Below are 12,254 nucleotides of genomic sequence, written 5' to 3' on the forward strand. Positions count from 1 at the left end.
GATATGCAAGTGCTAAGAGACAGACTTAGGCCGCCATGTTCGGTTGTTCCTACGACTTATCTAGATTGCCTCGTTTTTCGTGAGCACCAAGAGCACGGGCCTGTTCGCTCGTCGAAACCAATCCCCTTGCATGTGTGTCTTCTCCATTTCGAATTTAGTGACTGCAGCTATGCTATCCTACATATTCACTACTTAGGCAACGAATTTGTTCGGTTGGAAATAACTCTCGGCACGAGAGGTTCATGCATGGGGCACTTTCCATCCTTGCACCCGTGCGTGGTTAACACAATTAGTTTCCTAAACACCTGCATGCAAAGATCGACATCGCTTAATCTCCATCCATGTTTGGGTTGCCCCCCATCTCCTTAGTGCAAGTCAATCTCATGGTTTTCCCTCCCAACAAAAACCCTAGTTACTGATCACTTAGACGCTAGAGGAGCTTCGAGTGATAGTCCCTAGACAGTGTAGGTGGTGACCCGAAGGCCGTCGCCACCCTCCTGAATGTCGATGATCCCTTCTAGATCAAGCCAGTGAGTACACCTACGTCAATCAAACGACTACTTACTCTACTTCCCATATGGTTTTCACATGAGAAACAAAGGATATTGCAATGGCTTCAAAAAATGGTTGATACTATAAGCTTACACATTACATGATCAAATAGGCTAAGCATCTAATGTTAGTAGATAAGATAGTCTATATGTTTCACCAAGGCAATTATATGTCCCATATAGTACTATCATGTTTCTTGCTCGTTCGATGTGCTCGTCACTAAGAGAATTACATCATAGTCTATGTATATTGAATAGTCCAATGTATATATAACATAGAAAAATCTTCAACAGAGTCCACTCTGGGTGAAGGAAACAAAGCCCGATGGAGGATGTCAATGGACCATCGCTGGAGAAGCCTCTAGGTTGAGGATCCGCATAATGGTGGGTAGCATTTAAAAGGGAGTGGCATGTCACCTACTAGACGGTTTCTCTTATATCTCGTCAGCCATGTTCCTCTACGCGGTTTCCTAGGCTCCAAAATAGCAGCAAATCCCAAGAGGATGTGAGGACACGTCCTTTTTTCGAGATTGAGGGGCCTCTTGGTCGGTCCAACACTTAATTAAGCCACCTGGTTTAGTGACAAGGGGAATATGTGAGAGATGCCTCAATGGTATGATGTATCTACTAGCAAATGATAGGCCTAAATGTTTCCAATTGCTGCCCTGTGAGGAAAAAGATATAGATATAATTATGTAGTCAACTATTCCCTCTGTTCCACATTGTATGACTTTCTGGCATTGCTTAAATTTATATGTATGTTAATGAATCTAGTCATATATATATAATATATACATTGATACATGGATGAATCTAGACAAACTCATAAAGTCCTATAATATGGAAAGGAGGGAATACTATAAATAAGTATTACCTTGCTCCATTGGAGGGTATTATAGATTGGACATAAACTACACTCCCACTCACACATCCACACATAGCACTTGCTATCTTGTATAGAAAGTTATACCTTAGTTCTATCTTTGCTTCAACATATATAGTCCCACATGATATGTAGTAAACATAACTTACATGCACCAAGAACAAGACAAAGTAATTAAACATGTCCTCATAACTTCATACTATACACTCATTACACTTGTAACACCTTCGTGCTCATAACTTCATAAGCTCATTTCATTTGTGGCACTTTCCTGAGCAATATAGCTTACTGGCTATGACCTAATACAAAAGTAATGATAAGAAAAAAAAAAGAAAGACACGCTAGCGAAGTACACATTACCAATGTTTCTTAATTTAATTCGCTGGGATTAGGAGGCGCTGGGAATCGTAGTATCACCAGAAACGAACCGCTCAGCTACGAGTTCCATACCTGTCGTGCCGTGTTGAACTCCACAGCGGTGCACGTCCACTCTTATCTTCTGCGTGCCCTGGGCCGGTGGATGGCCTCACCAGGTCTGGTTGTCGTGCTGAAAGCTCCGAAGCGGCATGAACCCGCCACGAGCTCGAAGGTGCCCATGGCTTCTCCACCCCACCCTCACCGACTTGGGGTGGTGGTGTCCGAGATCTCCGGAGTAGGAACGCATGGATGTTGCAGCTTGTTCTTGTATGCACGCATGGGTTAATCTCGGGAGGACATGAAGACGAGTGTTGCAGCTGCATTTCGGTGTGGTTGAGCATTTGCAGTTCTATTCCGTGTCTTTACAGGAAATATCTATCATACCATGCGTCTGGCAGAACAGTTTAATTAGTGTGTATATTTTTGGATGAAAATATGGAAGTTTAATTTGTGCCTTCATTTTATTGGTTAATTTTTTTAAAAAAACAAGTAGGAGCAAGGAGGAGAGAAGAACATATATATATTATATCATTCATATATATATATATATATATATCATTCATATATATATTACATCATTCATATATATTATTAGTATTTTGTAACTCTCTTCTCTAATGTTGTTATTATTCTCTTATCTTGTAACAGAAGTAGGAGAGAGAACATATATATTTAGAGTTTCTTTTTTTAATATGGACAATGTTCTATTTTTACTGATGAGATAGAGTATCCCCCCACACACATACACCATTTTTAGAATGAACAATAGAATATTTGCGAAGAAAGGAAGAATGCACTTGGAGCTCCGGTCGCATGGCATTGGTGCAGGCATGGTAGGCGCACGGGAGGAAGACGCGCAAGCGCACGCTGCACGTACGTACGGCTGCACGTACGCCTACCAGTCTACCACAAGCTGAGGTGATGGCCTCCATGACAGACAGCAGCTCTCATGGTCCAAAGTCCCGGACCAATCCTCCCCCGATGGTGCCACGCAAGCCTCATCGGTGGCGTGCTGGCTTGTGAGCGCGATCAGATCCAAGATCCCGCTACCACGAACTCGATCGGAAGCTACAGCCAGCTCCCTCTCCAGGTGATGGCAGACGTTCCTCCATATGAGGCGTAGGCCGCAGTTGCTGCTCCCCCATCGCTAACCAACATTTAATTCCCAGCAATTAGCTTGAATTTGGATTCCCCAATAGCGAGCTCCACGATAATTGATAGTGGTCTCTAGTAATACGCGTCAACTCCTATGCACACGTAAAGATCATATCAGACAAACCATCACAACGTCATATACAAGCTATTCCCTTTGCCTTAAGATATTTGGTCTAGCTCCATGCTGACCTCTCTTTCTCGATGTTGTGAGTCAGATCCTTAAATAGGTTAACACTTAACCTAGCATGATCATGCATTTCTTGATCTGATCACTCAAGGGGCCTAAAGATATCTCTCTCACATAGAGAGGGGCAAATCTCATCTTGACTGATCATGCCTCACAGCATGCTTCATGACAAACCCAAAAGTTACCTTTATAACTACACAGTTACGGAATAGCATTTGATAGCCCCTGAGTAGGTCGGTTCACATCTTGAGAACATACAACAGCCTCAAGTCTAAGGACAAAGCATACACGTTGTATAAAGAGGGAACAATATTATTATCTCACGATGGATCGGTCCAGTATTATGTCATACATACACTCATATTATTAGTTTAACATCTCTACGTCCATAACTTGTGAAACAAAGTCATCAACTCCAACTAGGACAGCTTTAGAATAACCATACAAGTAACAAGTTTCACAAACAATTCACATAATTGCCATCAATACAAGTTGTCTTTCATCAATATCCAATAGATAAATAAGTGTCATGGATACAATGAAATATGATCATCTCTATGACTAACTCTAGGACATATTTCTAACATCGCTCAAATTAGATTTGGTAGTTTATATCTTTGTCGAGGGATTGATAATTGAGGAATGTTGTATATCGTCCTTTATGATTTAGGGATGAAATTTAGACCGAAGCCATAGTTGAAGGTGACAATATAGACTTTCCCCTTAAAATCCCTCGTCGATTGCATGAACTGTTTAATTATTTGGTAGGCCACATGATAAATTGGAAGGGGCCGCAAAAGAAGCTATGATCCTAGCAAAGTGGGTTGCATTGCAGCATATCCAACTCCATTTCTTTCATCCTAGAAAGCATATAGGCTATACGTTCCATTCTAGGCCTCCACCTAGAGATAATAAGTGGTCTGTAGGGATATGAAGGAAAAAAGTGTCACTAGGTCCAACAGGTGAACAACCGCATGGGCGGGCATAAGCCACATTTTACCACAACTTTGGGAAATAAGTTTGACCAACTTAGCATAGTATTTGTTTTGATGCCACATGTTTAGCATGCCACAACATTTAGCTCAATATCCACACTTATCATAGGCATAATTTCTTGCGAAAGTTTGTCTAAAATGTGGCCAACTATTTCTTAACCATAAAACTTGTGGCATGCCACACCTTGCTCAAAAGCTTCGCAAAGTGAAGCATGCAACCAAATGTCATCTAGTGTGCATTATATATGTGTTGGGGTATATATATCACTCGAATTGCCCATCCCATTCTTCCTAGTGCCTATAAAACTAGGATACAATAGGTCAGCATTTCCATGTCAATCTTTCTGTTATTTTTTGCTCTTGTGAAATTTCCTCTCCTTATCTCCAACCTCGTGCAATTAAGTTATAACCCGGTATCCACTATCCACACCCCCATGTTGACATAGGCTAAGACTCACAGACACTTCATTTTCAGATAGAGTTGAGACACCAGAGATGTCACTGAGATGTTTTACTCTTCCTTGAATACAATGGACATAGGAGGCAGCAGGAATGCAGCTAGCAGATCACTTGTCACAGGACGTCGTTGGTCATACGAAACAAGCACATCGGTATATATCAGCACGGTATTCTCAAGCCCATAATTCATATGATCGGTAATCCACCACGCGTATTTTCTTTCTGGGCTTCTATGCATTAGAGGTTTGGGGCAAGATTGGAGGAAGGGATATCTACGTGCACAGTAGGGCGAGTTAATGCACCATCATGCATGAGGTATTCATGATGGAACTTGTATGGTAGTTGGCTAGTTGCTATCTCTTCTCGCTAGTAGAATTTCTTTTTGTACATGCAGCTATGATAAAACTACACAATATGCAAAATAAGTGGATCAACGGTGTCTGATAGCTAATCCCATTAGGTTAGTAGTTTGAGCTTGGTTTTTATGTTTGATAGCTAATCTAAAATGTCACCAACTATCAATATTGGGAGAAGTACAGATAGTTATGTTAGATACCAGACCAGCTAGGTTTAGAAGACATCACAAATTTTATTGAATTAAAGAACAAGATGATGGCACTGCCCTATCTTTTCGCTTCTGCTTATGCTTATAAGCAAAATTTTAAATTTTTAACCTTCAATTTGAAGTTAATTTTGGGGTTTTCTAACCAAAGTTTATTTTTCTGGCTTGACTTTTAGATCGCTAAAAATACGTATATAAAACTTTTATTCACAAATTATTTTTTTTTGCAAATATATCATTTGATTTTTTCCATAAAACACTCAAACAATCATCCATTAGGATAGCGTACAGTGGGAGTGATCATTTGGCTTTTTAAGTAGAAAAAGTCAAACGGTATATTTGCAAATAAAAATAATTTATAAATAAAATATTTATATATGTGTTCTTAGCGATCTAAAAGCCTAGGCTAGAAAATAAAGTATTATAAAAAAAGCCTAAAATCAACTCCAAATTTAAGGTTGAACATTCAAACTTTAGCTTAAATCATAAGCAGAAGCGAAAATGCGTGGGTGATTATTTCTCCATTTGTATAAAGATTGCCTCTGCAGTATTGAGCACATGAAGATATACATATAATCATTTTTTCTAAGCACGCCGCTTTGACTTCTCGATATGAAGTTTGACCCTTTGTCTTGTATAAATTTTTTAATGAAAGTATAGTTTACTTTTTATGATTTCTTTTACCATTAAAAAAACTTTAAGTATAACATATATTTTGTATATTTATACTAAATTTTAAATAGGGCATACTGCGAAATGTAATATCTAACAGTTAAAAGCGCCATACATTAGAGTTAGTGCGTTAGTTATGGCGAACAAAACAGAAACAGAGCAATATGATAACACTGATTAATTAACTGCATATGCAAACATGAACAAAAGGTTCCAATACACTACTTTCTACACCGGACTAGCAAGTAGTTAGCTGGCTAATGTTGCAGTAATTTCCAGTATGTTTTTGGCTCTGGCATGGCATTCGGCATCTTGGCGGTACAGTTTTGCCAAGATAAAATGCGTGAACCATGGATACGATTGACTGACTGAGATAACGAGCTAACGAAGGATTTCCAGGATCAATTAACCGTTATGTTGTCTAGGGCGAATGTTCTGCAGAGTAGCTATGATATGGGCATGGAAGGATGAGGATCATAAGGTGAATTTGTTTTGTGAGGAGACCCGCTCTATTAGCTTAGTTTTGCAAGTTATCAACCATATGATTAGTCCAAGCATAATCTCTCCCATTTATTTGATAGTATATCGTCTTGCTAAGAATAGGGTTCCCAATTTCAGAAAATGCAAACGAATTTCTTTCAGACGAATGGATTCAAGACAAGAAATAAGGAGTATGAAATGCAATCAGAGAACGTCACAACAGCTTATCAAATTGTATGTCCTGTTTGAGTGCTTGTACTATTATGAGACTTTTACTGTCAACCGTTAATAGCAATATGCATTAATTAGTGTTCTCCAGTAAACTCCATCAGCCTACCACACTGATCTCCCTTTCTCCACTCCAGATTGGTCCCTTGTTTGTCTCACTACTCCAGGTGATCGATTTCACAATTAAGTCAGGAGATTTGCCTCACTACTCACTATGTCCTTTTCTCACCCACTCCATCTTCAGTAATGTCAGCAGCAGCACCTATAACTTCACCTGTTCTTCATATGCACATCTACACAAATCTTCATCCTTGTCTCTACAATCCTATGCCAAAATCTTCACCTCCCATAACAACATTAGCTGGATTGAGCTTGGGAGGCACCGAGAATGTATTCAACAGACAAAAACCATGACCTTGTGTTGTATTAAACCCGATCCCAGGAACATGTTCATCCAGGCCTACGTGAAACGGGTGTTCCCTTGATAGAAATTGGAACGAAACTAGTTTTCATAAACATATCTTTTTCTCCACTGCCATTCTTGCACATACAAGAATTCATGCCTAGCTATATTTCTTGACCATCGTGAAATTGGCTACTCGGATTTGTAACCAGACTACCATCTTCTTTTTTTTTATTGGCTCTGTTCATAGCTTTTTAGGATTTCTTCTCTGTCTCCTCAGTATTTCTTAACTAAAACATATCCATTGTTGACTTAAGTTCTTAATATCAAAATCAATCAGCTTGTGTTAGTTGAAAATACGACAGGCTGAGGTGTGTTGTTTTCTCTTTCATTGTGTGTTGTTAATAAAATGATTCTTTTATGATAATCTATAGAGGTTTGCAACCAGGGCAGTTATGCTCAAGTAATGTTTGTTACAGTTTAGGGGCGGAAGCTAGCCCTATTTGTTCAGGTCAGATGACCTTGATGAAATTTCTAAAAGTAAAACTCTATTTTGATCCATGATATTCGTAATGAAGATGACCCTAGTTTCATTTTCAGTTGGCTTCACCTTTGTTACTGTTAGCTTCAAAAAAAAACAGTGATGACTTGCAATGCAAACAAAGCTGCCAGAGAACAAATTTTCACCGGAAATCAGGTTATGAGCAGGGTTTCATTTATCACGGAGGCACCCTAAACCGTTCCTGGGCGGAGACGCAATAATCAGTGATTATCACGGTTTTTTCCTTCGTATCGCGCGGTTTCAGACAAATATCACGACAATATGGCGATCGCGGTTTGAAGCGATAATCGCGTGGTTTCAAACGATTATCACGATGATATATTCTCGCATTGGAGTTCTCGATATATCTCGCAATTATACGTGGCCAGAACTATTTTTATAATTTTTCACTAAAATAATATATTTTTAAAAATCCAAATTTTATGGTTCAAAATATACCCCAAAGAGAACACCGTGCTGCAGAGTTCTCCAAACCAACGGTCCAAAACCCCGAACCTCCAAACTGCATACCACGCGGTCCATACACTGGATCCATCCCAGCCGTCCATTCCTCCCACCAGAGCACGTGGACGGCGAGATGGTGCCATCGGTCCACGAACCACTCCGTAGACCGGCCATTTCAAACGCGATAAGAAATCCCGCCCACGCGCCGCCCTCCTCGCCGCCCCCCTCCCTCCTCTTCCCGTTAGTTAGAGCCCCCATAGCCACCTCCCTCCAAGCTCAAACCCTAGGGGATTCTACCCAGCGATTCCGCCCTAGTTAGGCACTTGTATCGTAGGGAGTAGTCGGTCGAGGGCCCCGGATCGGCTGGAATCGGAGAAGAGCCGAGCAAATCGTAGGATTTTTGGTTTTTGCGTTTTCGGGAGGTGTTTCTTTTCTTGGGTTCGTTCGAGCGGTTTCTTGATGCGATTTGGTTTGGTCCTTGCCTTGCAGATCTGCGTGAGTGACAGGATTAGCGTGCGGGGGGTTGCAGCGGTAGGAATCTGAGGTGAGGTGCCCCGAAATGTTGTGGGATTTGGTTGGTATTTCAGGGCCCTTTAGTTGCAAATCAGTAGAGATTTGAGGATTGCAGGACTAATCTGAGCTGAAAAAAAATGGGGTATTGGACGATTTCTGGTGTTTCTTGAGGCGATTTCTTGGCTGGTTTCTCGAGGTTCTCTCTTTTTTTTTCTGAAAATGCGGGATTTCTTTCAGGTATCTTACGGTCGCAAGAGGCAGGAGCCAAATCTGAGCTCGCGCGGAAGGTTTTTTCTGTTGGTTTCTTGCGTCGTCACCGACGTGCCGCGCCCGCGTGCTTCTCGCAGATCTCCAGGAATGGCTGAGGTGAGGAGCTCCGGCAGGACGGTGCTCGCCGACCCCTCCAGTGGCGGGTTCTTCGTCAGGAGGATGGCGTCACCAGGAGCTGTGGCGGTGGTGAAGGGAGGAGCCGTCAAGCCGCTGGCTCGCCGGGCCCTGCCGCCGTCGAGCAACAAGGAGAACGTTCCGCCATCCTGGGCCGTGACCGCGAGGGCTACGCCAAAGATGAGGAGGAGGAGCCCCCTGCCCGAGTGGTACCCGAGGTCCCCGCTCCGCGACGTCACGTCAGTCGTCAAGGTGATGAACCATTTCCATCGGGCCGTGTGCCGGATGCTCACTGAATACTGTAGAATCGCGTGGTCATGTTGTGCTGCGTCGTAGGTTCATGATGCATGACATGTTCTTGAAGCTATAGTAATGCCGATTTATTGTGCACATGAATCTGAGCTTGTGTTCAAAACATAAGGGTTACCAAGAGTCATGAATATTACTAACAAGAGTCGCAGTCTAGGAAATTAAGGTATCTTTTGACTACTGCTGGTGATAATATGCATTTTTTTCTGTTATTGTGAAAACATGACTGAATTTTTATTGTTAGTGTTTCAATCCCTAGGATGAGGAACACAATAGCATGGCATTATCGATTATTACCGTTTATACCAAAGTCATATCATAGAATTAGAAATGAGGGACTCTTCTGACCAATCTGTGCTTCTTTTTTATTTCTGCTTTAAATTTATTCGTAATTTTAAGTGGCCAGTAAGCAGATGAAATATTGTGCTATTCTAAGAAGTTCGGCGAAATATGCTTAAACCATGGAAATGACATAATATTATGCTATTCATCCATAACTCATTCTTAAGGAGTACTGTAGAGTTTAAATGCTCCTCTGATCCTGACTAATCAACTATGACATGCCTTATTATTGTACTTGTTTCTTGCACGCACTATGTATCAAACTAAAGAGCCACACATTTGCGCGATTGGGTCTGTTCTATCATGAATGTGTACCGAAGATTATAGAGAGTAAGAATTTACCCCAGTTCTGGAATTGTGCTATATATGACCTTGACAACAGCATAATCTTGCTTACCCTGCCAGTCATCATAGCTTTTGAGATACATTTAACCAGAAAAAAACTGAACTGCATGTATTCACAATGTAGTTTGCCTGGTACAATTTCAGTTTGGCTTTGCTACAGTGGTGCCCTTTTCTTTTCTGTAAATACTCTTTGGTCAGTTATCTTTAATCTTACATTTCGAAAATAATTCAATTGGTACATGTTCAATAATCTGGTATGCTGTGTAGGCTTAAATACAACATATTTATTTTTCATAATATTCAGTTTAATGGAAGTGTTGATGATGAAATTCATGCTAACTGATGTAATACTGTTATTCTTCATAGCAAAAAAAAAAAACTACTGGAGCCATTAAAGTGTATTTTCTGTGCATTCAAATAATAAGAGTTATATGTCTCACTATTTCACAAGTTCATATAGGTTTCATATTTTGCTTCAATACTGTCATTTGTGGGAAGGAAAAACGTCTTTTTGGGGGGGTTTTCATTTTTCTGTAAATAGTTCTCGGCCACTATTATAGCTGTCCATGCCTTTTGTCCTTGTATTTATGCTCAAATATTGAGGATATGCTTCTCCAGTACTGAGTTGTAGAAGGCCAATAATGCTGGATTGCCGGTACATCCTTCAAGCTAATGGAATGCAAATCTAGTTATTCATCCATGACAATCTGCTGATAATAGTACCTCCAATTTGCAGGCAATTGAGAGGAGAAGTCGCCTTGGAAATGCTGCGGCTCGGCAGCAGCTCCAGTTGAGAGAAGATTCTTCACGGTCTGTGGATCCAGCAACTCCAATACAAACAGAACAGGGTGTCCCTCAAAGCACACCAACACCACCAACTCAAAAGACCCTGGATGTTGCCGCCCCTTGTCCTGGCTCAACTCAAGTCGTTGCAAGCACATCAACAACTTATTTGGCCGAGGGCAAGCTGAAGGCACCTTCCTCTCCACCAGACTGCTCCTTGCAGACGCCATCCAGACCAAATGATCCAGCTCTTGCTGCCCTCATGGAGAAGAAACTGTCCAGTTCAATAGAGCAGATAGAGAAGATGGTAAGTAAGAACCTGAAGACAGCTCCGAAGGCTGCTCAGCCTTCCAAGAGGACCATCCAGAGGCGCACCCTGATGTCCATGAGATGAGATGTGCCCAGAGAAGAGAGAGGCCTGCTCAGGCTTGCAAGGTTTCCACTTTGTCTGCTGCTTTCTTGGCCGCTAGTCCTAGCCACCCTTTGCATCAGCTGCTCTTCTTCCATCCCTGCTTTGATCCTGGGCTTTGTTGAGGCATGGTGCTCAGTTTTGTGTACCATTGGGAGGGTTCTCTGCTTTAGGACCCTGGGGTATGGGGGGTAGCCTAGCTCTCTGCTTGAGGGCATATAGGATTAGCTGTTGATATACCATTGGTCGTACTGGTACATGCTTACTGCAGCAGAACTTCAATTGTGTATATATAGGCTTCTGTTTCTGTATATTTTTGTTACTCACCCGGACAACAGTTCATCTGTAAGTTTGATAGACTCCACGCTGCATTGAAACATCAATCATGTTAATAGCTAACAAGACTGTTTTTCTGTGATTCTTTTTTAGTATTAACTATTAATGACAGTATGGTACTTTTGTTGTAGAAATGTAGAACATTACACATCCTTGGTATGAACTTGAGACTGATCACATAGAGTAAATGAAACTTTTCATCATTGATTTCCAATGTCGTTGGTTTAACTAATCTCTAGTTCTCTACTTTGAAAAAATATCAAATATATTAAAATTAATTGAGATTTGAATAAGGGATTGGGTTTTATGAAACACTTTGACCATAAAAACATATGATTATGTGCCAAAGTAATGATACATACAACTGTAACTTCAACACTAGTAAGAGAAAGTTTATCATCCTTAATAAAGTAATCGAAGATATCAAACTTTTACATAAAGATCTTCCTTCCACAGTGAATTGGATCTTGCGGAGTGAATTGTGGACGCTTGCTAGCTCTCTTGCCTCTACCGTCGTCGTCGTTGCTGATGTGCGAGGAGGAGGAGGACAACTGTACCTCATGCGCTCGCGTCGCTGCTTGGCCTGCGGCGGAGGTTCATCTGCACCGGCGGTGGCGACGGCGATCGACGACTCCACTGGTGGAGCATCATCCGTGCCGTCGACCGGTCGACTTCGGCAGCGATCGACTACGCCGGAGGAGCTAGCTGGACGTCGCCCGGCCCCAGGGAGATACGGATTACCCATGGTGGAGACTGAAACATGAGAAGCTTTACGGCCGCGTGCGCGGAGTTTACTTGGTTAGACGGTGGTGGGGAGTTTGATTTTTTTAAAAAA

At 41.5% G+C, this 12,254-nt stretch overlaps 1 protein-coding gene across 2 annotated transcripts; it reads left to right on the forward strand.

Annotated features, from left to right (window-relative positions):
- The first annotated feature begins 8,228 nt into the window (after nt 1-8,228).
- Nucleotides 8,229-11,477, forward strand: LOC102718062 (protein POLYCHOME-like). Of its 2 annotated transcripts, XM_040521224.1 has the most exons (4): nt 8,229-8,389; nt 8,488-8,542; nt 8,749-9,147; nt 10,628-11,477. In XM_040521224.1, exons 3-4 carry the CDS (start codon nt 8,869-8,871, stop codon nt 11,066-11,068), a joined length of 720 nt encoding a protein of 239 aa, XP_040377158.1. In that variant the 5' UTR covers nt 8,229-8,389; nt 8,488-8,542; nt 8,749-8,868; the 3' UTR covers nt 11,069-11,477. The 2 variants fall into 2 exon arrangements, with proteins under 2 accessions (XP_040377158.1, XP_040377159.1); XM_040521225.1 differs by lacking the exons at nt 8,229-8,389; nt 8,488-8,542 and adding an exon at nt 8,597-8,653.
- The last annotated feature ends 777 nt before the right edge of the window (nt 11,478-12,254 follow it).

The sequence above is a fragment of the Oryza brachyantha genome, chromosome 2 (assembly GCF_000231095.2).
Source record: "Oryza brachyantha chromosome 2, ObraRS2, whole genome shotgun sequence".
Classification (NCBI taxonomy): Eukaryota; Viridiplantae; Streptophyta; class Magnoliopsida; order Poales; family Poaceae; genus Oryza; species Oryza brachyantha.